Consider the following 27397-nt stretch of genomic DNA (forward strand, 5'->3'; position numbering starts at 1 on the left):
CTGACTGAATCAATCCCACCCCAGTAATTCCCTAGGGATTTCAGGTGCTGCTCTGGTGATCCCAAGGCTGTTCCCACATACCTGGCCGACACAAGTCCCCGTGCTGCTCCTTCTCACTGGCATAAACCTCCATGCACCAGGCGTGGTAGGCGAAGGAGAACAGGTCCTCGATCTTGGACGGGGGGCGGATGGCATTGTTCAGCCTCTTCAGCCAGTCCTGACACTGCTCAAAGGTGGAAAACTGACACCTGGCCCAGAGACAAACATCCCATGGGTGACTTTCAGTAGGAGAAGCCACTCTAGAAGGTGACAGGCTGAGCATGAAAAGCTCTGTGAGAGCACAAAGTGAGGACAAAGACCTTATTGACAACTTAGTTCTGCTTCCATGTGCACTCTAATGGGAAGTAAAGTGAAACCTGAGGAATGAGTAAAGAAACACTTAAGGAGTCAGGATTGACTGAGCAGCAATATTCTGTGACTGGGAATAAAAAGGGTGTGCCCTGCCAGGAATAAGGGGGACATTTCTCCATGTGTTACCTATAAAACCAAGCAAAGATCATTCAGGTCAAAGACAGGAATGTGTTACAGCCCCTTCTGACTGCTGGATCAGGGGGAAACTCAGAAAACTGCCCCACACATGATAATCTACATAACAGAAATATAACCACAGTCCCGTAAACAAGCACGGGCTGGGAGAGCTGGGGGTGCTCACCTGGAGAGGAGAAGGCTCCAGGGAGAGCTCAGAGCCCCTTCCAGGGCCTAATGGGGCTCCAGGAGAGCTGGAGAGGGACTGGGGACAAGGGATGGAGGGACAGGACCCAGGGAATGGCTTCCACTGCCAGAGGGCAGGGATGGATGGGAGATTGGGAATTAGGAATTGTTCCCTGGGAGGGTGGGCAGGCCCTGGCACAGGGTGCCTAGAGCAGCTGGGGCTGCCCCTGGATCCCTGGCAGTGCCCAAGGCCAGGCTGGACAGGGATTGGAACAATGTGGGCTGGTGTGACACGGTGCCCATGGTGGAATGAGATGGGTTTTAAGATCCTTTTAAAACCCTTCTCTTGCTGGCTTTGTTGGGAAGCACTGACTGAGCTTTGCCCAATGTTACAGACTAACAACAAGCAGAGAGAATATTCCCTGCACAGGAGAAACCAATCTTCAAAGCAGTGCATTAAAATTACATTAGCTTTTCTTTTCAAAGAGGATTCCTGGACTCTTTAGAGTAAAAGGGTGGAAATAAACCAGTGATTTATTTTGCCCTGACGTTTTTCTTTAAGATTTTATAGTTATTAAATATTGCCCAAGTATTTCCATTCTGCTCAGTCCTGGTTAATGATGGCATCTGCATTCCCTCGGGGCAGATTTATCTCCCCTACCTGCAAATAGCTCAGAGCCACAACGTGGAAGGGAAAAGCCATGTCCAACATCTCCCAGGAGCTGTGAAGAACTGCAGCCTGAGGTGTTTATTTATTTCCCATCACTGACTGTAAAGCAAGCCCAGACTACTCACTGAGACAGGATAATTCTCTATTAAACATCCACATTCAGACAAGATACATCTCACCCTAAATTCCTTCTAAATTCTTTTGAAGTTAGTGGTGTAAATAACAAGTATTATCTCCACTTGAATTCTATTCTCAAAATACAAAGTTTGCTCATGAAAAAGAACAAGAATATATTCTAACTCTTCTAAAGAACAAGAATATATTCTAACTCTTCTGTCTCAGTCCCAAACTTCACCATCTCCCAACCATCACCAAGCCCTCAGTCGTGGAGATGCAGTTTTGAGAAAAAATTGATAAGGATGATAAAAATACAAATAATTTGTATTCATTCAACAATTGAAGGGGAAAAACAAATTAATGTAGGGAAGAAGGGTGACTTTCTTAAATGTCAAGAGCTGCAAGTGAAGAGGAAGTTAAACATTGAATTCAAATTAAACTAAATATTACCTCTGAAGTAAAATCAGTCCTGGTGAAAAAACAGCCTTTCAGGAAGCAGCTGACCTGTTAAACATTCTGAGTGCTGGGAGATGGCTGGGGCTCCTTTCATTACACAAAAGGTACGGCCAGCAAACATTTAATCAAAAAGAAATGTTCCTTTCTTCTTAATTAAAGTTCATAGATCAAAATTAATTTCTGCAGCAGAAAAGTTTAAAAAAAGCCCCAGTGAGGAGCAGCTCAGGCCGGGCAGCTCAGAGAGCCCTGGAGCCTGGGCAAGGACAGCCAGGAGTTACTGCTGCCTGCACACCTGGATTTACCACCTTCCTTCACTTTCTCTTCCCTTATACCCTCATTTTCTTTTCCAGGAGGCTACCATGACTCAAGGACAGTGAGTGTACTCTCAAAGATGTTGAGAATGCAGGGTGGATGAAGCCTCAAACTCCAAATCTTGATAAAACTCATTTGCAATGTGTGTACCAGTGGCTTTATCTGCTTCTGTACCTATTGATATGGAAATATTGATATAACTATAATATATTGAAGCAATGTATTCTAACTGATTGCAAAGCAGGGACAACACAGTGAGACTGAAATTAATTGCAGAACAAAACCAAGATCAGCCATGTGGGCTCAGAGCAAGGTTTGCTGCTGTCCTGAATCACAACAATGAGACACACGGCCCTCCTTGTATAAAAATCTGACAAAATAAAAAACTTTTGAGGGAAATCAAGTAAGAAACCCCATTTCCTTGAACCATCCCAGCTGCCCATGGCACATGGAAAGTAAATTCCCCCCCTTTAACACTGAGCCTCTCCTACCTGATAACCTTGCAGTCCTTGCAAGTCAAATGAAGCTGGAATATATCCCGGCACTCCACACTCTCAATGAGCTGCAATGGAACCTGCAATTAAACACACCAGATTATTGCATTTCTGCAGCACTAACAGCAATTTCTTTGCATATCTCACAAGGATTTATTGCAGGCTACATGGAGTCTGAAGAGATGAAAACAAATGAATCCACAAGGAATTACATCAGCAGTTCTGAGGTTTGATACCAGGTATTCATACTCCAGCTCCAGCCCTGTGGGGTCCAAAAGCCTTAAGGGATCCCATGGGAGCACCTGAGAAGGCTGCAGGAAAGGCAGCAGAAACTCCAGCTCCTCTCTCATGGAAGCAGTTTTCCCTCTTATAGGTCTATATTTAGGAATCTTAATATATTTTTAGCTGATGGTGTTCAAAAAGAACTGCTAAGCAAGATCTCCTGAACAGATTGCTGCAGTCTGGATGTTTTTCTATGGCAATATCCAATATTTCCTCCTCAGGGAAAAACCCTTTGGCCTGTTTAGATCAACACTTGTAATGGAAGCAGCCAAATTTAGAGTGATAATGCTGAATCTCTCCCAGTTAAAGTGCAGTTATAGACACTTCTGTTTCCTGGCATGTTCAACCAGCAGCAAGCTGGTCAGGCAACACATGAGAGCACATGCAAGTATCTTTAAAGATGAGAAAAGCCACAAGATGAAAATGTTAATTTTCAGTATGACTTTTGGAACTTTACCCGAGATGGGTAAATGTTCATTATTGCCTTAAATGAACAGAAGTCATAAATAACTGTCTAAATTTAGCTAGTACCTGTAATTAATGTGAAGCACAAAGCTGTTTGAATTGTTTAGCAGATTATATGGGCATTGCACAAGGCAATAAAACCTCTGCTATCCTTTAGTAACATTCCAATACTCTGATTTTTGCCATCACAGGACTAAGATCCAGCAGTTTAAGGTCTAGCTTGGGACCTACAGGATGTGGCTGGAAGAGCCAGGACTTCTCCACATGCTTGGGCAAGCCCTTGAAGGTCACCTCCAATCAAAGCTTCAGGATAAGGAATCAAGACAGCATCTTCTCAGGCACCACAAAGCTCAAAATGTATCTCATTTAGGTGGAATGAAAAAAAGGAAATTAACTAAAACCAGCAGGCAAGGAAAAGAGATATCTCAAAAATACAAACCAAGGGAAAACCTCCCCCAAGCAGGGAGATGCCTGGAGAGAGCTCAGGGCAGATGCTGAGCCCAGGAGAGGGGTGAGAGCTCTGCTGGCTCGGGAAGGCAGGCACAGCTCAGGGCAGCACCCCAGACAGAGCCCAGAGCATTCTCAAATCTTCACCCAGAGCTCACAGCCCCCAGCTACAACAGGCAGGGATTTTTTAATGCTCAGCATTTCCCTTGCCCATGTCAGACCAGAGCACAGGCAGCCCTGGAGCCACCACCCTCCTGTGCTGTACCCAGCAGTTGCTCTGCTCCGTCTGCTGTAACTGGACATTAAATGACAGAAAACCCAGGGACAGGGCTTGGCAAGAGGGAATCTGACTCCACAGCCCAGCAGTTTGTGTTTTCAAATCTGGATTTTAAATAAAGCTGGAGCTTGAATTTCTGTCCATGTTTTCAGCACTGTCACTGGTTGAGATCTGTGACAGAACCACTGACATGGAGGGGGCAGGAAATGAGGAATCCCTCCTGTGAGAGCCCCTCTGTGCCCTCCCTAAGCTCAGCCTGACTGTGGCTGACTCCACCAAAGCAGCAGGACTGGAGTGCAGCACAGACCACAGCAAGTGCTCTGCTCCACAGCTGATCCCTGCATTTCACCTGCTCATTCCTTCCAAGCCTCCTCCTGCCTGACCCCAGTCTGCCAGGCAGGTAAATTGTCAGAGTTTTGTCTGATCCATGGACAGGAATGGAGCTCAGAGTGGAGAATCTTCCAGCCTGTCTCCATGACTGGACAGCCCCACACAGACCTACTCATAATTCCCAGGAGGAATTTCTCCATGGAAAGGGTGGTCAGGCTTTGGGAGGGGCTGCCCAGGGAGGTTTGGAGTGCCCATCCCTGGAGGTGCCCAAGGAAGGACTGGATGTGGCATTCAGTGCTCTGGGCTGGGAACAAGGCGGGCATTGGGCACAGGATGGACTCGATAGCCTGGGGGGGCTTTTCCAACTTAAGTGGTTCTAAAAAAAACTTATTTAAATCTACCACTGAGTTAAATGGCACCAGCATGAAAAGTAAGCATCTTTCCCAGCTGAGTCAAGATTCCAGATCTGTTTTTTGAGTCCAGTGCTGCTTTGTCTGCTATCTTTTTATTCCCCTAGTCCTGTTTCATTCTGTTTTTTCTCATGTCCATCTTCATTTAAGCAGTTCTCCACCTTTTCCCTCCTCCTGGCATTCTGCTTGTGGCTCCTCCTCCTTCTGTCTGCACTCGAATGACAAACTAATTCTTCTCCTCCTGCATATTTTTAATTTTCTTTTTCCAAAGTCAGTCCTTGTTCCCTGCCCTTTCCCTGTGCCCTCTGCTCCCCAGCCATCCATTCCCCTCCACCAGCCCACCTGTGATTCCCTCACAATCTGCAGCTTTTCCTTCAGGACAACCTTCCCATTAATCTTTTTAATTTTCCTTCCCAGTCATAAAAATCTGTCCTGTGGTTCTCTTGTGTTTTCAATCTCCTTCCTGCCCATTATTCTTCCCACAGCAAAGCTCTGTGGAATTATCTCCTGTCATTGCCTCCCTCCCTGATAACCTTCCCTTCCCACTGCTCATCCTTCAGGCTGTGCCAGTCCGACACCCAGAGCCCGTTCCTGGAAGAGCCATCAATTCTATCTGCAGGCACTTCCCTCCAATAATGGCATGGAAACCAGGCAGGGAAAGCAATCACTTCTGCTTTTATAAGAATAAACATGCATTGTTATCTGAGGCAAATTACATCCCATTATGGGGAGCACAGGAGCATCCTGCTCTTGCAGTATCTCCCCACTGTCTCTTATTTAAAATTATCTCATTTTAAGGAACAGCAACATTCTACAACTCCAACTTTTTATTTTTGAGGAGTTTTTAAAATTATTTTGATGACTGGAGCTGTCTGTTATCTAAGAGCAGTACAGGATATATTTAGAGAATTACAGCTCTGTAGTTAAAGCACAAGTTACATTTTCAGTGCTGTAACAACCCCCCTACAGCCCAATCTGTGCCCACAATTCCCAGTGGGATGCAGTGGGTCCCAGCCAGGCTGCTGCAAGCACCAGTGACCCTGCTACAGACCTTGCTGTGCCCCATTGGGCCCAAACCTCTCCAGGACGTCCTGTGGCACCCAGGCCCTGGGAGCAGGATTTGGGATTCCCTCCTCGTTTTCCCAGCTTAGAGATGGAATAATGTCAGGGTTATGGAGCAGGCTGGTGGCCTTAACAAGCACAAGGCCAAGGCTGGGTGTCCTGGAGCGTGGGAGGAGGTGGCACAGGGAGGCACAGAGGCTGCAAGGACAGCTCTGAAGGGCTCCAGGCTGGAGGGAGGGAGCTGAATCCCCCCCAGGTTCATGGAACCCGCAAGGAATGTCTGGAGTAAATTTTTGTTTCAATTACAGCTGATGACACTTTGGATTTTTCTTGAAGGCCACCTCTGAGCCCTCTCTTGTCTCACAATTGTTGTGCTCTGAGTGTGAAGAATTTGGGCAGCAGGGCCTGAGGACAAGACAAGGATTATGCCACCCCCCAGCAGGGATGAACCACAACAGCCGTAGACATGAGGAATATCCCAATCCAACCATTTTTCCAAGCAAGGGGAAGCTCACACTAAAACTCAGCTCCTCATCAAAGTCCCCCCCATCATGACTTTTCTTTGGTACTGTGTCCAAAATCCACCATTGGAAAGAGATTACATGCAATCCATGCTTTCACAAGCTCCACTAAAATGTTCATTCTCCCATCAATACAATTAGCTTACAGGGAGGAAAGTGATTAGACAGAAACACTCAGCAGCTGCAAAGTCTGACATTTTCTTAAGGAATCAATAGAGCTGGGCCTGGGAAACAAACCTCCCTCATGCACCAAGAGATCCCTGTTGAGTCTGCACTTTTATCCTGTGGATAAATGTAAGTCAACACCCCTGAATGTCATAATCCCCCAATTTATGCATGGTCTGTGGGACCTTTTGTTTTTGCATTTGAAACACTGTGCTCCTATTAGCAGTGAGATCTAGGAAATTATCCATGGGAAAGATCTCCACACACAGCCCCTTTCTGCACTGTTGCAATGGGAACATTAACAACTTTGAATGGATTTCTTTCCCAGCCCAGGTGATCTGGAGCTCTGTGCTGCTCACTGAGGTGTCACAGCACCATTTTCACAGCCAGGGAATTGTAACCAAACAAGAGGGAAAAGCCACATCCCAGGAATGAAGAATCTCTTACAGGTATTTGCTGAACAGCTGTGATGACATAAAAACAGCAGGAAAGAATCAAGATTAACTCAATCAAAAACTACTCAGTGAAATTTTGAGTTAGAAGATCACCATTTGAATGAGAATTTTGGTCAACAATAACCAAAAGAATTACTACTGCCAAAATTAATGAATTAAATATGGTTCTTAATTACTGAAGAATGTTTTATCTTTAAAGACATCCCAAGCCCTCCCTGCCTTGGATTTCAGCAGAGTTCATAGGAAATTATTAGTGACAGCAATATATGGTTACAAAGAATTATTTATATTCTGCTCTACCTCATACTCTGGTTATTTCTGGTTAATGATGCTAATGATAATGAGATATACACAGAATGAGAGGGCAGAATACTGCATGGGAAAGTCAGGGAAGAAAAATTAACATGGGAATATTCACAAGCTTCTGTGGACTCTTCCCTGAACACAACCAAGGAACGCGATTTGAAAAAACATCAATTCCTGCTATGCTCAAAAATACTGAATTGAAAATCCCTATAAAGCAATATCCCTAATTGTCCTAAGGACAGGAAGTGCAGTTCATGCTCTAATGGCTTCTCTAATAAAGCAACTCCATCATTCCCTGGCATTCCTCAGGACCCTTGATTTGCACCCTGGCAGTGTCCCCAGCTGGTGAGACTGGTCTGTGCGAGCACCAAGCACTGCCCAGGACTGGCCAACACCCACTGAGCTGTGTCTGCTGCCACAGGAGGTGGAGATGGAACCATGCCAAGGAATGGACACAGGAATAAAAGTCACTCAAGAAATGCACTGAAGGTTCATTGTTACAACAAAGCCTGCACTCAAACCACTCAATATCTGGCACAGAACTTCAGCAGCTGGACCCCCTCCCACTATCTGAAGCTCCAAGCAAGGCACAAATCAGGTTTAGGTGCTCCAAAAGCCCCTTGGAAGACTGACTACTTCTCCCCACTGAGCCTGGGGACAACAGGTGGCTGACACAGCCAGCTTTGAAGGTTGAGGGATGTGACATTTCCTTATGACATCTGATTTTCAGAGCTGCTGAGTCACCCTTTGGTGCCTAAATACACATTTATTGTCCCTGAGAAATTGATTTGAACATCAGAAAAAGACTTTTCATTCTTAAAAGGGAGGGATCGCTGTACTCTTATCCCAAATTCTGTTATTTCCATTGAGATCAGAACACTTACATTGACAACAGATTCCTTGAATTTGATGTGGAGCCTGTAGTTGGAAAGGGCAATGATGGCATCCTCTGCTCGTCCCACGTACTCCGTGCTCTCCCCGTGGAGCTCAATGAACGGCACCTGCACAAAGGCAGCACAAATCTCCTTTCAGACACCACTTTCCAAAAATCTGCCCCTCCTGCAGCACAAGAAATCAGACAAAGCCTGCTGAGAATTCAGCCCTGTTATTGCTGCTAAGGAGGAGCATCAGGTAAGGTTGGCTCTGAGGTTAATTGCAGCCTTTTTCTTAAATGATCCCTTATTTTATGTTACTTTTCCTGAGTAGTAAGTGCCTGGTCAGAGAAAGCAATGAATTTTTATGAAAAATATCCTCACATTTTGGCAAGCAGGCTGACAAAGCCCTTGATTTATGCTCTCACTCCTTACTTAATGGAGAGTGGCATTTCCATAATGTTATTAAATTCATCCTAAAGTAGGCAAAACATCCAGGATGAATAATGTTCCCTGCTATTTCCCCACTATTCACCCAGCAAGCTCAGGTAACCAGCCTAGGCTGGATCCCTAAATGTTACAAAGCTGAGCTTGGACAAACCAAGCTTTTTGCTCCCTATTTCTCACAGTAAGTATGAAAAAACACAAGAAGCTGCTGTTTTATAAAGCCAGAAACCTGCAGTTCATTACACCACACATGGAAATTGCCACTGACTTAAGCCCAGTTTAGCTGAGCTGGTGGAAAGTGAAAACATGCAACTTGAAAGTGATCTGGTTTTACACCAGAGTAGCTTGAATCAAATAAAAATAGTTTGTATTACAATGAAACTCTTCAGTTGATACAAGAGTTTCTACATGGAGAGTCTGGCGGGGGTGCTCACCTGGAGAGGAGAAGGCTCCAGGGAGAGCTCAGAGCCCCTTGCAGGGCCTGAAGGGGCTCCAGGAGAGCTGGAGAGGGACTGGGGACAAGGGCTGGAGGGACAGGACACAGGGAATGGCTTCCACTGCCAGAGGGCAGGGATGGATGGGATATTGGGAATTAGGAATTGTTCCCTGGCAGGGTGGGCAGGCCCTGGCACAGGGTGCCCAGAGCAGCTGTGGCTGCCCCTGGATCCCTGGCAGTGCCCAAGGCCAGGCTGGACAGGGCTTGGAGCAGACTGGGACAGTGGGAGGTGTCCCCCCGCATGGCAGGGGTGGAACTGGATGAGCTTTAAAGTCTTTTTCAACTCAAACTATTCCACAATTCTATGGTAAATAACTTGAACTAAACTGATTTCAGAATGAGCTTTGGAAAATAAAGAAATTTTAAAATATCTCTCTTTGTGCAGCAGAAGACTTTTGGCTTCATAATAACCAGATGCCAAGGCAGTGTTCAGCCAGCTCAGTGCTGCTTTTTCAAAACAACAGAGCACTAAACTGTGGAATAAAACCTTACCCTTGGAATTAGTGCACAGGTAGCAGTGACATTTTTCAGACAACTGAAAGAATTTCTTTGTAACACAGTGCCCAAGTTCTCTGCCGTAGCAACAGAGAAAATGAGTTTCTGTGCTAACTGTGAATTAAAATTCTAGAGGACAGGGCAGAGAATCCATAACCAGCTGGAGGCAGTGTGAACAGGAGCAGTGTGGTGATTACCTGAAGGTTCTCATCCTCTCGGATCAGCTGCTTCCTGGGAAAAATCTGATTAGCCTGGATGCATTCAAGGCTGTGCTGAGTCTCTTCATCCTAAGGAACAAAGTGTGACAGTCACCTGCAGCACTGGCACCTGCTGCCACCTTCCCCAACCATCCACAGCCAAGGAAAAGCTCCCACAGGATGAAGTGTCCAGAGAATTCCAGGAGCAGTAACTCACTAAAGTTTCTAAACTCTCCAACATGGGCCCTCAGACAACAAATTTGGTATTAGCAACCAGTTTCCTTCCTACAGCCTGATTAATAAAGTCATTAAAAGCTGCAAGATTTATAGCAGCATTAGGAAAAACCATTAGCACTATGCCTAAAAACAACCCCACATGGAAACATTAATTCCCTAATGTTTTTCCCATTTTAAACTCTTCTGCTCTGTCACAGACCCCACAAAGGCCCTTTGCTTACCATGACAGGCCCTGGGCAGGAGGAGGAATCCTCGTCTTTACTTGCAATACTTTGAGCTCTTCACTTACTAAAATCTAGAAAATCAGGACAGTATAATGATGAAACAAGATTCATTTTCTTTTAGCAAATAAATACAAATTAACTTTTAAAGACTGTGAATGTAGCTGTTAATAAACTGAGAGCAAACAGTAATTATGAAAAGACGAAATCTATAGAAGCTCCCTCTCCAGAGAGCCAAAATTGTTTCAAAATGTGTCTGGTTCCTTCTGTTCATGCTGAAAAATTACCTTTGGATGTGCTGCTGGGAGAACACCTGTCTGAAGGCAGCAATTAGACCAGTGTTTATATAATTTAAATTAAAACATGTTCATTTTTCTGGATACCCTGGAATTTTCTCCCAAGTTGCCTGCAGATGGTGAATCAGAAATCCGTGGGATACAAATCCAAAGGGATTGCTGGGGCTGATCTGGTGTGGAACAGAGGGCTTGGATCCTCCTGGAACAAGCTTGTTTCAACTATGGCACATGAATTGGAGTTCTTATTGGGATAAAAATCCTCATTTTACACTTCTGGCTGGTTTTGGATATCTGTGGATGTACCAAAACATCCATTTTCCTGCACTGATATTTCCAAGAGTTCCAGACCACTCCACTGGGCACTTGCCCTCTCCACTGCCAGACAGCCCCCCAAGCTTTGATCATCTGCAATTTTTTTCTGGGAATATTAACACAGTCCTGAGGTTTACACAAATCACCCAGTTAAGAACTTAAAGACTGAAGTGAATACAGGAGTTACAATTTGGGTTTGAGATTGATTTTACACTCATCTTTTTTAATCCAGGTAGGTTCTTCCCTGTTCTACTCAACCAGGATTCACTCAGGTATTTATGGGGTTTGCAGACTGTGGCACACAAAACTTACAAATGAAAATACATCACAAGAGTGCAGCCAGTTCTCAGCTCACATCCAAAGCTCATATCTCACTTTACTTATAAATGTATTTCAAATTATCAGTACTGAGGCTGACAGAGAAAACCACTTCAATCCATCAGCTGCCAGCACTGCAGGGAGCCCCAGACACATCCTGTGCTTGGTATGGAATATTGACAGAGGGCAAAGGAGCAGCAGCAGCACATCAAGTATCCTCACATAGGTGTGTTTGTAAATATATTTACATAAAAGGGGGAAATGATGAGGAGAACTGAGCCCCAACTGCCATGGATTCACTAAAAATTAATGCAAAAATAGATATAAAATCCTGGGAGAGCTGGACAGGGACATGGGACAAGAGTCTCAAGAATCAGGACCCAGGGAATGGCTTCCACTGCCACAGGGCAGGGATGGATGGGAGATTGGGAATTAGGAATTGCTCCCTGGCAGGGTGGGCAGCCCTGGCACAGGGCGCCCAGAGCAGCTGTGGCTGCCCCTGGATCCCTGGCAGCACCCAAGGCCAGGCTGGATGGGACTTGGAGCAGCCTGGGACAGTGGGAGGTGTCCCTGCCATGGCAGGGGGGCATGGGATGAGTTTTAAGGTCTCTTCCCATCCAAGCCATTCGAGGACAGTATGATATAAAAAATACCTTGTTATTTCAAGGAACTCCTTCAGCTTCACATACAATTATCAAAGAAACACCAACTTAATTTTAAAAATCTACTTTATTACAAATTTGAATTTTGCTTAGCATTTCTGAGGAAAAGCTTTAATTTAATAGGCACTATGCTGGAAACAATTCTTTCATACTTCAGTTTGATTAGATATATGTAATTTATAAATTTATTATACAACCACCTACATATTAATAAAAGCAGTATTAGCTTAGAAAATTGAGTCTTTTTAAATATCTTACAGCTGTGCTCCTAAAAGCCAGCATAAACCTCCAGCAGAGACTACCCAAAATACCAAGTTTCAGTATAACTCCTGCAAACAGTGCAGAACAGTTTCTCTGTGACAGTGTGGCTTTTTCCACGTGAGAATCTTCCTTTTTAAGGTGAATTTTGGGAAAGCTGTGTGGAAAAAAAAAAAAATCTGCCTGTTTCACTTTGGGTGAGGACTATCAGATGCAAAGGGTGATGCTGCCAAGATAAATGGTACAAGAAGTTATAGGACTGGTTCTAAAGCAAACACTGCTCTGGCTGCTGCTGGGCATCAATGAAACACTTCAGCAACTTCCCTGCCACCAAAGGAATGCTGAAAATTGCTGACAGAAATAGCAAAAAGGCTGAATTGTTACAATGGGGCTCTCTGAGCTGCTGGACAGTGAATACTTAGAGAGAAATCATTCCTTTCCCATCACATCCACGAGCTGAGCCCGCTCCCTCCAGCAGCTCAAGGTCACTGGGCTGAGCAAAAGGAAAAGGGAACAGCTCTGGGTGCAGCACACACTGCTCAGGACAGCCCAAAGCACACCTGAATCCACACTTCTTTCTACCCCAAAGCTTTCTAACCCATTCCCAGTTCACCAAACTCTTCCCATGGGAGCAGAAGGAGGATGCCAGTGACTGCTGCCACCTCAAAAGGGTATTTCTGGCTTTAGAAGCCTTGGCAGTAAGAACATTCCTCATATCATCACTCCACCAAGCACTCCTGAACCCTCCCCACCATCATTCCCCACCTTGCTGCCTCGAGGGACAGCTGGGGACAAGGCCAGCCCAGCAGCAAGTCCTGCACAAACCCAAGCTCAGGCTGATCCACACCACTTTTAGGACTGCAGAATGGAAGGAGAATTCTCATTTTGTTCAACTGCAGCTCTGCCCTGACAGTAAAACCCATTTTCCAGAAATGAAACAGAAAGGTACAAACACAGCTCAGTTAAAAACCTGGCCAGGAAAGCAGCCTTAAATTCAAGCTCCTCCTTATCAATAGGATCACATAAAAATAGCAGACAGCTTGTACACAGAGCACGGAAATAAAACTTGGTTTTATTGGTACAAATATTAGGTTTGGTCAGGACTGAGGCAAAAAAAAGGTGATGTTATCAATTTACTGTCTGCCCTTTTACCTGCAATTCCACATGTGTTAAATTATGTCAAAAAAGAGAATGGTCTTAATTCTCCATCCTTTTGTTCTGCTTGAAAGGATAAATGATGAGCAAAGGTTGTAACCTCAGCCTCTGCTCAGCCTCTATGGGAACATCTTAATTACCTTTTGTTTCAGATGTACCTTCTGGTTTAAATTATGTACATAATTAAGAGTAGCAATAACCATCTGTTTGCCAGTGAATCTAAGATTAGCTAAATAAAGGATCATTTAGATTCACATATATTTAAATACAGTTGGACTTTCAGCAAGGAGAAGAAAAAACTGGAGGGAAAAAAGGAAAAAGGAAGAATCCAAGCATTTAACTTTGTTCCTTTACCTTCCCCATCCATATTGAATTCCATGTATTTTAATATCAAAAATCAGACTGAGCTGACCCCTGAGCTGTTTACATACAGTGGCACAGCTGCCCTCTGAGTTTGGAATGCAAATTTTTTGGCAAAGGAGCATTAGAAAATTTGAGAATTGAACATTCAGGAATGTGCTGTACCTTCAGCAAAAGATGCTTCTGCAGCAAGCTGAAAACACTTCTCCCCCTTTGGCAGTTGGAAGGAAATTTCTGAGATAAGGATAAACACTCAGTTTCCCTCCTCTCAGTCCCTGACGGGAAGGTTTCTCCTCTTCCCTGCCACCACAGGCTGCAGGGACTGAGCAACTCTCCCCAGGATTTACTGGGAGAGCAGCTGACAACACAGATATTTGCACATTGTTCAGGAATTGGAGCAGGACAAAGAATCGTGTTGGAAGCTTGGGCACAACTAAGAGTCAGGAACCTTCTTTTTCAATGATTAAAGGTTGCAAACTCCAACTCAGTGAAATGCTAATTTTTATCTAAGATCTTGGAAAACATTTGATTAAATTAAGAGAACAATCAATGATGAGCACAAACAGGCAGCTGATCTTACCAAATAATGAGAGAATAAACAGTCCTCTCTTGTCCCAGAAAGTTCCAACTGTTCTCTTCTGATACTTCACATTGGCAGCTGCAAACACAAAGGCAACACTTTAAAACATGAACTTCCCTTGAAAAAAACACTTTTGAACCTGCATCCTAGACAGGACACTCCACTCTGGGGGGAGTTTGGACTAATTCAAGGGGAAAAAGAGAAAGTCTGAGTGCCTTGGAATTGTAACAAGAGCTTAACATGCCCAGAGAGGGAATTCCAGGCCTGAATTCTGATGGATACCTGTGGATAAGGCCTCTCTTCTGGCAAAGAGCAGTTTTGAAATTGTGGCCACAAAGCAATTCAGAATTTCCAAAAATGAGTAAACAAAGCCTAAATTACCTCACAATACAAGCTACAGGAGAGAGTTTTATAGAAGATCCCACTGGACTTATAGTGATCTTCAAAGTGGGTTTAATTTTACACTGCAACTGGAATTTCTGGCCCCAAGAAAGCCAGTGAAGGCCCCCAAACAGGGGTTGCTGCCCATGTGCTTTGGTCCAGTGGTGCAAAAATCCCAGGGATCAGCAATGCTCACGAGGCCACTCCTGCCAAGCCCTTTCCTTTGGGTTTTAAAGTGCTGTGCAAAACACTTATTGCATCAAAAATGAGGTAGCGTGCCAGAGATACACATTTGTCAAAAATTAGATGGAAAAATATCTGATATGCTTCATTCCTACAGTCACTCCAACAGGACCAACATGGATCTCCTGTGGCATCAGAAGGACATAAAGTTTAATGCTAAAATACCCAAACACTAAAATTGAAAGTTCCAGACTAACCCCATTGCTCCTAAAGCACACAAGCAGCCAAACTGATGGGACACTACTCCCTTGTATCCAAAGGTTTGCTCTTCACAGAAACTTGGATCCTCTCCCAATATGCCTGGAAAGTCCAACTTGTCCACCATATAATCCTGCTGCTGGAAATAGTTTACCTGTACTTTGATGTGCCACAACTACTGATCATTTTCACATTCTGGTAAATGAAACAAAATACTTCTGTATTTTGCCTTCATTGTGTCCTGCAGTTTATGGATTATGACAAGGAAAAGAAGTAATACACAGAAAAAGGAGATGTAATTTTAGGACTGACAGAGTAGAAAGGAAGAGTTTAAGAAGTTGTGCATCAAAAATTGTGCATTTCAAGGAGTTGTGCCCCAGGCCCATCATCACCAGCTGGGTGAGGGAGGGGACTGGCCAGCTCTGCTCTGGGGTGGCCTCTCCTCTAGTGCTGGGGACAGTTCCACCACGTCAGAAGGATGTAAAGCTGTTGGAGATGGACCAAAGGAGGGGCACAAGGATGGGGAAGGGTCTGGAGGGACTGAGGGCACTTGGAATGTTCAGCTGGAACAGAGGAGAGTGAGGGGAGACTCCTCAGGGGCTGCAGCTCCAATCTTTGCTCTGGGACAGGAACAGGAGCCAGGGAAGGGCTGCAGGGCCAGGGCAGCTCAGGCTGAGATCAGGGAAAGGTTCTCCCCCAGAGGGTGCTGGCACTGCCCAGGCTCCCCAGGGAATGGGCACGGCCCCGAGGCTGCCAGAGCTCCAGGAGCCTTTGGACAGCACTGCCAGGGATGCCCAGGGTGGGGTTGTTGGGGGGTCTGGGCAGGGACAGGGGCTGGATCAATGATCCCTGTGGGTCCCTGCCCATTCAAGGTTTTCATGATTCTAAGATTCTAATACAAAGTGATATGCACCAGAAGGAATTCTACCATCTCACATGAGGGACACTTTAGGGAATCTCATGGAATCTCACTATTTACACAAACAGGGAGCTGAGGATGGGCTCTAACAGAAAGCCCCTGTGTCAATGCCAGCTGTCCAAAACCTCAGCTAAACTTTGATTTACCATTTCATAAAACAGTTTCTAAAAGCAACATTTCATTACCTGCAACAGAGGTCAACTTTGTTTTATTTTAAAAAAATCTCTCTCAGCCAACAAGTCAAACACCAATCCCAATAATTTTATGGGTTGATAATCAATCCCAGCACCCAGGTGGGAATGGGCACAAATGGACTGTGAGGTACCAGCTTGAGCATGCAACAAATACAACTTCACAGCTGCCTGTTGATACAAAGTCACCTTTGAGGGGAATATGGAGCAAGTTTATTAAACACAAAAAAAAGCTCTGAAGGCAGACTATACAACTCTAGAATGACTCCTCAGAGACAGTGTTCTGGCCACGTATTTGCTTTTCAAAAGGCAAGATACACATTTCGGGTGCATGAGCTGGACTGATTTTGTGTGGTTTCAGTCCAAACGAGGGGAAAAAAAACCTTCACAAAATCTGCAACAAGCTTTTTATTGATTTTAATGAGGCTTGGAAGATGCCACCAAATCTCAAGAGTTTTGTCAAGAAGTTTAAAAACAGGACAAAAATGTTCCAATATAAGCATTAACAATTCCGCTTTCTTGCTGCCAGAGCTCAGCAAACCCCCCCGACACCTCATCAGCATTCCTGCTGCAAGGCTGCTGGGCTCTGATAAGAACCTCCAATGTTATCACTTCCTAAGTCAACAACTTCTGCCAAAATAAGGGGAAAAGCTGCCTGTAAGAAGAAACTATGTTGCTATGAGTTCGGCTGGCCCTCTCCAAAAGACCAGCTCCTGATGGAGCACTCCAAGGTCAGGAGCAGCTGTTTGATTAACACATCCAGGCACATCCCAGGGAGCTGCCACTCAGGACAGGGATGCAGCCACCCCCTCCAGGTGCTCCCACCACTTCCTCTGCAACACCTCAGCTGTGTGAGCCACAGAAGGGATTCAGCACCATCAGGAAAGACAAGGGGAGGAGATGGAAAAGGGACAGGGTCCTTTCACTAAATCCTGAGTCGAGTGTGTCATTTAAAAGTGGGCTTTGGTTTGGTTTAGCAGAGAATGATTTGGGTTGGAGGAGACCTTAAAGCCCATCCAGTGCCACCCCTGCCATGGGCAGGGACACTTCCCACTGTCCCAGTCTGCTCCAAGCCCTGTCCAGCCTGGCCTTGGGCACTGCCAGGGATCCAGGGGCAGCCACAGCTGCTCTGGGCACCCTGTGCCAGGGCCTGCCCACCCTCCCAGGGAACAATTCCTAATTCCCAATCTCCCATCCATCCCTGCCCTCTGGCAGTGGAAGCCATTCCCTGGGTCCTGTCCCTCCAGCCCTTGTCCCCAGTCCCTCTCCAGCTCTCCTGGAGCCCCTTCAGGCCCTGCAAGGGGCTCTGAGCTCTCCCTGGAGCCTTCTCCTCTCCAGGTGAGCACCCCCAGCTCTCCCAGCCTGGCTACAGAGGGGCTCCAGCCCTTGGAGCATCTCTGTGGCCTCCTCTGGACTCTCTCCAGCAGCTCCAGGTCCCTCCTGTGCTGGGCCCAGGGCTGGGGCAGCTCTGCAGGTGGGGTTTCACCTGGGCAGGGCACAATACCCTCCCCTGATTCCAGCACAGGTGCCCAAGGACATCCAGTCCCTGCCCAATTCAAACATGTCACAAGTGACTCTGCTCCAGGATGAAGGGGATGGGAACAAGAACACTTCACTTTTCCTTCAAGTCATCCTCTAAGATCATGCTCTGGTGCCTATTTTGGGAATCTGGGCACTGGGGGAATACTCAGCACAAAGGTCTTGCCTCCAGTTTTTTTCTTGGAAGACGTTTTGGAGAAGTAGAGTATTTGCATTGTATATCAATCATACAGTGAAATGAGTAATAATACAGCTGGAGGGGGAAATTTCAAATAATTGTTTCCAAACTGTAAAACTTTCATCCCTGGCCATACCTCAACCATGGGATGCCAAGGGCTACCCAATCCAACATCAAAGCCAGCCCTTCTGAGCAGTGATGGACTACAGGAACTCCAAAATCTAAATTATCTGAGCCTGTGACAGTGTTTTTCTTGACATTTATTTTAATAAAACATTGGCAAATTGCTAGGAAAAGCACTCTGGAGAAGTTTCAATCAACATGTTTGTTTAATTAGGTGACTGGAAAGTTGTCTCTACAGTTTCTTTGCTGAAAGACTCTATCAGCCAAAGCAGGAGAGCCATGATTTGATAAGCATGGAAATGGCACAAGGGAAAAATAAGTGGGGAGAAAAACAAATCCAGATTTTCTCTAGCTGCCAGTTATCCTCATAATGATGTAAACAAACACAACCAAATGAAGCTTTTTTCCTACTAACTATTTTGAAGATGTATTTTCCCCTCCCTTTGCCAAGATATGGCATTTCCACACCAGTTGTGCCACACCATGTCCCAACCTAACACGATGCAAGTGTGGTTTTAGATGAGAAGTTCTGCATTCCTGTTTACATTTTGAACTTCCCAAAATTGCTGCTCCCACCCACCCCAGCTCTGCCATGAGGGGAACCTTCTCTTGCACGGGATTACCACACAGCCCCCATTTCTTTCATCACCTCTGGGTTTGGCTGCTCCCTGCTCACTTCAGCTCACAGGTTGTTCTTCTCCTCCTCTCTCCTTTTTCTGTTCTTCCTGGTGGATTTGAGCTGCCTTTCCCTGCTATTTTTACACAACTCTTAGCGTGCTCAGGAGCAGGAACACAATGCTGCTATCAGCTGCCCACCAGCTGGGGGATGTGGTCAGCTGGTGGCCGAGCTGGAAACCACAGAGGGATGGGAGCACTGGGAATGCAGCCACTCCCCAGGCTGGATGGGGAAGGCTGCTCCTTAATAGAAAGTTTGAAAATGTGCACATGGAGAAGAAGGACTGTTGATCCTCAGGGAGGCATCTTCTGGTTTTTAGTGCCACGTGTCACAGAACCTTTAAAATTGAAAAAGACCTTTGAGGCCGCTGATTTGGCACCACTGTGTTCACCAAGCTGATCCATGTCCCCAGGAGCCACATTCACAGAGCTGTTAAATCTCTCCAGGGATGGAACACCAGCATTGCCCTGAGCAGCTGTGCCAGGGCTGGACAACCACTTCCATGAGGAAATATTCCCTAATATCCAACCTGAACCTGCCCTGGCCTGAGGCCATTGCCTCTGCTCCTGTCCCTGTTCCCTGGGAGCAGAGCCTGATTCCCCTGGCTGTTCCCTCCTGTCAGGAGCTGTGCAGAGCCACAAGGTCCCCCCTGAGCCTCCTTTTCTCCAGGCTGAACAACCCCAGCTTTCTCCACCTTGTCCATCATCTAGTCCCCTGAAGGAAACGACACCATTCCAGCTGGATATGAAGGTGTGCACACAGCCATGCTCACCAGACAGGGAGAGCAGAACAGCCACACCGAACACGCCCCGTTCCCACAGCACCGATGCAACTGCCCTGCATCACAGCATTTTGAAAAGATCTCATTCCACTTTCTGTTCTCTCTGCTTTTATGAGTGAAGAATAAAATTAATTAGAAGAGTCCAAAGCATCAAAAAAGTTTTGTCAACATCTGTCACTGCACTGACTCATCCACTAATGGCAGGTCGGCATTTGGGCTTCCTTCATCTTCCCACTCGGAAGTGGCATTAATCTGCTTTTAAAGCAGTTTGATTAAGCTGATTATCTTTGCAGATTTGTTAAAGATCACTTCTTGCACTCTTCAGCAATTAAATGCAGAAGCAACAGTTCAAAGTTAAAGAAAAAAAAAACCATCTTGAAAGGCAAGCAGAACTTGGAATGGCAGAGGAAGGAAAGGGAAGCACTTCTGGGGGTCTGATAGCAACAGATAGTAGAGAAAAATTTGATTTTGCATTAAGAAAGATCCAATTTTTTTCCATAATTGATGTCTAGAACAAAAATCAATATTTAGCTGGGATAACAGTATTAATTATTCCCAAAAAAAGAGGCTTTTTAGGAAAGTGCTGCCAAATAAAAGACTCTACATCAGTATTTTCTTTCACTGATCTCAAAACAGCCCAGGTCAAAAGACCATAGCAAGCTTGAAACCAAAATCCACAACGAAATGTCACTTTTTCTTAGAAAATTTCAGGCTCTCTTTTCTTTTAATTCCGTTTTCATTTGGATAAAACCCTGGGATCCAAAGGCTGCAATTATTCACACATAAGCCAGGATACAATTTACCCATCAGAGATCTTCTGTACCATGTCTACAATTTTCCTTTTATTTCAATTACTCCATATTCCTCCATTTTATGTGCATGACAGAGGAGGAACAGCTACCAAGGACCAACAGTCACACAGATCAGTCTGAACTGTGGAGAAACCTGGAAGGAAGGGAACTGAATCTGGATTTCTGGAAGCTGACAGGACACAGAGCCAGTGGATCTGTGGAGGTTTTAGGCTGGAAAGGTGACCAGGTGTGCTGGGAAGGGGATTTATGCCAACAGGTAACCAAAGAGCCATGAAATGCAAGGAAATATCAGACTGGATTTATGAAACAAACAGCAAGGCTAGACCAGGCAGCAGAAGTTTCCATTTGAAAAGGCCTAATGGAGAAAGAAGGGAATAATTTGCTCCTCACAGTTCCCATTTTTCCATTAAGGTCCTCACAGCCCATTTGCCATGAGTCACACTCCCTCCCCTCTTTCTGCCTTTCTAGAAGGAAGGCAGCAAACAAGGAGAAGTGGCTGTTAATCAAAGTCTCCAAGGTTTTACTCATCCTCCCAAAACACTTCTTCATCCCCCTTCCCTCCTCCAGGCTCATCTTGCTGCAGCTCAGACCCTCCTGCAAGGGCCTCAGCAGCGGGAAGGGGCAGCAGCCCCTCCCAGAGGATCCCACACTGCCCAGGACAGCTCCTCACCTGCTGGGATTTCCCCACAGCAACACTACAGACACTGACAAGGAATAAAAAAAGAGAAAGAAGGGTTTGAAAATAGGAAAAATCTGTGATTTGAAAGTTCCTCTGGAGTTTCAAGATAGAATCCCATGGGACTTTTCTCCCAACCTGAACTTCCTCAGGACAACACATACAGCCATAGCTCTCAGCTCCTCAGCTGACCCCATTTTCACCACACCTTTTCTGGCATAAAACTTTGAAAATCTTTTTAACAAAACACCACTGGATGCTTTTGTTGTAAGACAATTTTTTGAAATAGCAAATACCTGTTATCAATAATCTATTCAAGCTCTGAGAAATAAATGCCTAAGTTATTACAAGGTGTTCCTAATGGGGACCTTGGTCCCCACAAAGGCCTGGCAATCGTGGAATGGGCTGGGTTGGAAGGGGCTTTAAAGCCCTTCCAGTGCCACCCCTGCCATGGACAGGGTCACCTTCCACTGTACCAGAGTTCCACTGTCCGAGGCTGCTCCAAGCCCTGTCCAGCCTGGCCTTGGGCACTGCCAGGGATCCAGGGGCAGCCACAGCTGCTCTGGGCACCCTGTGCCAGGGCCTCAGCACCCTCCCAGGGAACAATTCCTAATATCCCATCCATCCCTGCCTCTGGCAGTGGGAAGCCATTCCCTGTGTCCTGTCCCTCCACACTCTGACAAAACCCCCTCTCCAGCACTGCTGTGCTGCACAGCCCGGGACAGGCAGGACACAAAAGTCTGTTTGCTGTTATCAAGACCTAGAATGAGACATCCCTTCTTCTGCTTGCACATCTTGCACAATGTAATTATGGGTAAAGCTTTAATCCATTAATTCTTCCATGGCATTGAAAAGACCAGTCCTGTCAAGGAGGCCATGGGAGATGCACACATCCACCCTCAGTGCCTCCATCGAGGAACGGCAGCCATTGAGAGGCTCCGTCTTCCAGGACTCACAGGGAATCACCTTACACAACTGCAAAGTTAATATTTCAAACTAACTCAGCACTTGGTAAAATTGTGGCACACTCCAAAAAGGCCTTTTTTGATGTGGTATTAAGGTGGTTTTGCTTTAAAACAGACTATGCTGCTATGCCCTGAAGCATGGTGAGCCAGCAGGAAGGGTACTGCTCCCATACTCCTCCCAAACAAAACACCCCCCTTCCTTATTTTACACAACTCTGGCATTTCAGACCCATCATGGCATATTCCAGCTCCTCAACACAACACAAAACTAACCCAGAGAGCAGATCTTGGAACCACCACCCTGCAGTGCTGTGGATGTTGCTTGCTTCCAGAGCAGCACAGCCTGAAAAACTGCAAGATATTTCAGATTTCTAGAATTGGAGGCAGCTTAAGAATCACTTCAGCTCCTGCAGAAATGACATTTCTTTACAGAACTAATCAATTAGCTCATTCATCTCTTAGCCTGCTCACTTCTTTGTGAAATATTCAAGTAGTTTCAGTTTGAATGGCAGAGTTTACAGTTCAGACACCAAGCACCCTCCCAAAGCCCTGATCCACTTCAGAGCTGTCAAGCACACGACTGCATTCTGGACTGAAGGGAATTGAAGGGGCTTTTAGGAGTAATTTATGTATTTCTGCCAAAATCTGTGAACCTGAGGATGAAGAGCCCTTCCCTTCAAAGTCTCTTCAATCACCATGGCAGGGGATAAGTATGTTTGATCACAGCATTATTTACTGTATAAAATAGTAATTAACTCAAACCAAGAAAAGCCTTGACTTCAGGTATTCCCTTATTAGTCCATGGAAAGCAAACCTGAACAGAATAAAATAACTGTGTTCAAAGAGCTGACCTAAGCTGAGAGACAGCTTTGTTTAGCTACAAGCAACCCCTTTTGATGAAGTGACCCCCTAAATTGCACATTTCAGGAACTAATCAAGGATCAGAGTAGCTTTTCTAGGCTCACAAAAAGCTGTTTCCTAGAGAGCAGTCCACACACTTGTTTGGCCATCACCCACGAGGCTGCCAAGCCACCAAGAGCACTCACCATTCACCAGAAGCTCCGTGTGCACAAATACTGCAAAAGCCAAATTTGGAGGAGATAAAGCCAAGTGTGCTTGTCCTTGATAAGGGGACCAGCAAGAGCTGTGTCAGGAAAGCCCAGCAGCTCAAGGGACAGCACAGAGCTTTCTGCTGGGTCCTATTTACCCAGCAAGTTCCAGGCACACCCAGGATTTACCAGAACAGGGTCCTGCCCTCCCTGCACTTGAGCAGCACCTCCTTCCAGGGAGAACCACTGGGCATCTCCATCAGCCCAATGCCAGTTCCAGCTTCTCCAAACTTTCAGCAGTTTCCAGTCAAGTTACAGAGGCAGAAGATTCTCAGTGGCATTGCCCTCAGCCAGGCACAGCAGGGAAGAGCTCTGGATCCCTACAGGCATCAAGACACACTCAGGACTGGGACACCTTCTCCTGTTAATTCCTGCACTTAGATCACAAGGGACAAACTGATTTGGATAATGTACAGCATCCTGCCTCCAGCAAACCTGCTGCTTCCTGGCCTTTCCCTGCTCAGCTGATCCACAGAACCATGGAATGGTTTGGGTTGGAAGGGCCCTTAAAGCTCATCCAGTTCCACTCCTTGCCAAGGGCAGGGACACCTTGCACTATCCCAGGGTGCTCCAAGCCCCAGTGTCCAGCCTGGCCTTCGAACTCACCAGTTCACTAAAGCAAAAAGAAAAAGGAGGAAAAGCAGATACTTTCCCTCCTGTAATTAAATTGCCTTAGTATCTTCCAAGTATTAAGACAGTTGTTTATTCCTATCTTTTTCCACTTGTGGAAAGTCACAGTTAATTTCAGAAGCAGGAAATATAACAGCAAAATACTACTTTCCATTCATAAGCTGCACTTAAATAAGAGCTGGAGACAGACCTCAACTCAAACAAACAGCAGGCAAAGAAAAAGAATCTCCAAAGGGTCCTGTGCACGAAGGCACATGGGAAAGGGACACGGAGCTGTCTGAGGATCCAGCTTTAGTGAGGAGCAGTGAAACTCACCCAGAGCCTCAGCAGAGCAGCCAAAAGGGATTGAGGCAGCACAGCCCTTTGATGTGGGAGGCAGGAGCCCATGGAGGAGTCTTGCAGCTCTTGTGATCGCCTCAAGAAATGTTTTAATGGGCTTCAACTCCCGTAGCTGGTTTGGAAGATCAATTACACACATTAGCAGTATCTGGTGTGAAGTACTGAGGCCTTTAATAGAGCAGTTAATTTTGTCACACTGCACTATGCATTCCTCCAGAGACACAACAGTGCTGCTTCAGAACCAGTTGACTCTAACACATATTTTTCTACTTTTATGGATCTTTAAGCCCAATAGTCTTCCATCAACTAAATCAAGTTAGATGCTCTGCAATGTTCAAATCTTGAATGTGTCAAAGGCAAGAACAACTACAATTTCTTAAGTCATGTCTCCAGGCTGCCCAGGGAGGCTGAGTTCAGGACAAGACCTCAAAATACTTTCTCTGCAACAACTTCCATAATATTGAAAGTACACAGGCCTGTTTCCTTACACTGAAGTTTCACAGCCCTTCAGTGCCAGGAAGGAATTTACTTGGATTAACAGAATATACTTATTCTAAAAACTAAACAGCACAAAGTCAAAGTTAAATATATTTAGGCATTTCAGAGACACCAAAGAAGGGTTTGTGGTTGCTTGAGGCACGGATGTGTATCAAAACACAGAAGTTTCAGCTGGAATTGAAATTGAGTTCTGCAACAGACTGCAGCTCTGCTAGTGAAACAAGGCTTGACAGAGCTCCTGTTAACAGCCACAGTCTCACCCTTTTCCTAAAGCTAAAATCCATTGAAGTCCAACCTTCTATAGAAGGGTACCAGCAGATATGGAAAAGGGAATTAATCCTATAGGGTACCTGTATCTCCTTTGGTCAATCCTCCCAGCCACACAGAGATTCCAACAGGAATGAGCTTCTCTGGGGAACAGAAAGATTTCCCTTCCTACATGCTCACTTAAATCCAACCACACCAAGTTCTCTATAGCAGATCAGTTTTTATCTAAAAGATATATTCCTCCAGTATCCTATTTTATACTAAAAGACCCTTTCAAAAGCACAACAAATTAGTATATACAGACACTTATTTAAAACCTCTCTCAATTATTTTCCCTACAGAAACTCATTCCTTTTGGTAGATACAACAAACCCTGAGAAGGAAGAATAATAATACAAAGAATGTAAGTAGTCATTTAAGAGTTTTATTCTTTAGAGAACATTCACTCCTTCCCTGTGTGACTCAAAACAAACCTAATTTACTAAGAAAGACTTGGTTGCAATTAAGAGATAAATCATCATTTTAAAGAAACAAAGGTTTGGGCTCTTCATCACATTACCCAAACACAACACATCCACATCTCTCCCACAGGCACTGCATAAGTCAGAGCAGTTCACAGCTCACTCTGTTATTGATACATCAGGGAAGGTAATTTTCATTTAATTCCAGAGTCTAAAAAATATGTATGTCGTATATGCAAGACTGCAGCTATCCACTTCAATTTTTGCATTTAAATCATTATCAGCCAGCAGGACTTAACCTTTCTTTAAAGAATTTAAAGATTCATAACCACCCTTACAGTAAGTTTACCATGTCCCCTTTAAATTACACCTTGGAAAAACATACAAGAGCATGTGTGCATTAATCCACAAGCTTTCCTAAAGATTTGAAAATATCACAAGTCACATTTGTAACACTGCAGTTCTTACCTGTGACTTGCAGATCTCAAGCTTCAATTAAATACACAGAAGTGGCACTCCACAGTAAAATTAAGATCAACTAAATCAATCTATTTTTGGTCCCTATCATTCCATTTGAAGCACCCTGTGATAACCACCTGAGTATCAAAACCAAGTCTGTACTTACTAAACATGAACTCTGAGAAATCTGCATTAAACCCATGAGAATAAAATATTTTAAGGTGCATTTGCTTGGAGTGAAAAAGTAAATCCGGCAAATTTTGGTTTTAAAAAGTAGTTACAACATAAATAAGGAGCAATAAACGCTGGGGTTTGGGTCCTGCCTCACTACCTTTCCTCTGCTGAATTGAAATGGCAAAAGCCCCTGACCTCAGCTGACACCCTGGGTCGTGCTGCACACACAGGATGGAGCTGCTGAAAATGAACAAACACAATTCTGAGCCTCCATTTGCTCAGGTACTCAAGGACCTCCTTAAATATCTTATGAGGTGCAATCTCTGGTCAAAATCCAAACCAAGAGAGGGCAGGAATTTCTCCCCTTCCCGTAACTCTCTAGGCTGCCTGCAGCAACACTTGCCATCAGATCTAGGGGGATGAACTTCCCAGAAAGCTTTCCTTCAGAGACACCAACTCCCCACCAGATTTATGTAACAGAAACAAGGTTGAATATCCAATTACAAAACAACAGAAGTTACTTCTGCCCCTTTGAGTGCAAATGGGAACGTATAAAGAACCAAGATCAATATGCAAAAAAAAAAAAAAAATCCAGAACAACTGGAATGAGTGGAGAACAGCACACCAGGGAGTGCAAGCCCCTGCTGGCACAGTTCCACCACATACAGTTGTTCTTTGGACTCATCCAGCTGAGGTTTGAGGATCACCAGGCAATCAATTCCAATATTAAAGCTGGAATCTGAGACCAACTTCAGAGAAATACTCGAAGGCACATGAAACCTTCATGCTCTGAGCAAAAACAACAAGGGTAAGAACAATGCTCAGAATACTTAAGTGTGCCTTGCTTTTACTGTAAGCCTTTATTTCAGAAGGTTATGCAGCTGATGTAACACAAATCTACACATGAAGACAAATCTAGAAGCAAATGCTCAGAGCTGAGATGAAAAAGCATCTGTAATTTAGATAAATAACAGCTTACTGCAGGAACAACCTCAGCATTCAGGTCTTGTATTTCAGAGCCTGCACAATTTTGCTCATTTAGATTCAAATGCCAAAAAATAGCCCAACTCCTCTCCTGGATGGAAGATTACATCTTTATGCAGGAAAGCTTAGCTGGAAGCTTAGATGAGTCTGTCAAGGAAGAACAAGGATCCATGATACATATGTTTATTAGAAGTACCAGTTCTGTGTCCTTAGCTTGGAGATGTGACATCTCTGCATCAGCTCCAGGTCCAGCTGACAGAACTGTTCCACAGGAATTCCCTGATGGGAGAGGCCTCCAAAATAAAAATGCCACCATGAACCAGCACCTACGCCAAACTTCCATGTTCAGCCTGAACAACTTGAGGCTTGAACTAAAGATTTCTCTTTTCCAGTTGCTACTGACTTGGA

General features: G+C 45.0%; 1 protein-coding gene across 8 annotated transcripts in view; it reads right to left on the reverse strand.

Annotated features, from left to right (window-relative positions):
• Positions 1–27397, reverse strand: part of MTMR3 (myotubularin related protein 3) — a 75283-nt gene that overhangs the window by 29192 nt on the left and 18694 nt on the right. For all 8 annotated transcript variants that reach the window (XR_009488827.1, XM_059863499.1, XM_059863498.1 and 5 more), the window contains exons 2-7: positions 14387–14464; positions 10446–10519; positions 9988–10077; positions 8365–8481; positions 2758–2840; positions 82–248 (exon numbers count right to left, since the gene is read on the reverse strand). Coding sequence is in view for 7 of the 8 variants with exons in the window: in XM_059863499.1 (XP_059719482.1) it covers positions 82–248; positions 2758–2840; positions 8365–8481; positions 9988–10077; positions 10446–10448 (460 nt within the window). In the remaining variant the exon portion in view is untranslated. The remainder of the gene's footprint in view (positions 1–81; positions 249–2757; positions 2841–8364; positions 8482–9987; positions 10078–10445; positions 10520–14386; positions 14465–27397) is intronic.

The sequence above is a fragment of the Haemorhous mexicanus genome, chromosome 19 (genome assembly GCF_027477595.1).
Source record: "Haemorhous mexicanus isolate bHaeMex1 chromosome 19, bHaeMex1.pri, whole genome shotgun sequence".
Lineage (NCBI taxonomy): Eukaryota > Metazoa > Chordata > Aves > Passeriformes > Fringillidae > Haemorhous > Haemorhous mexicanus.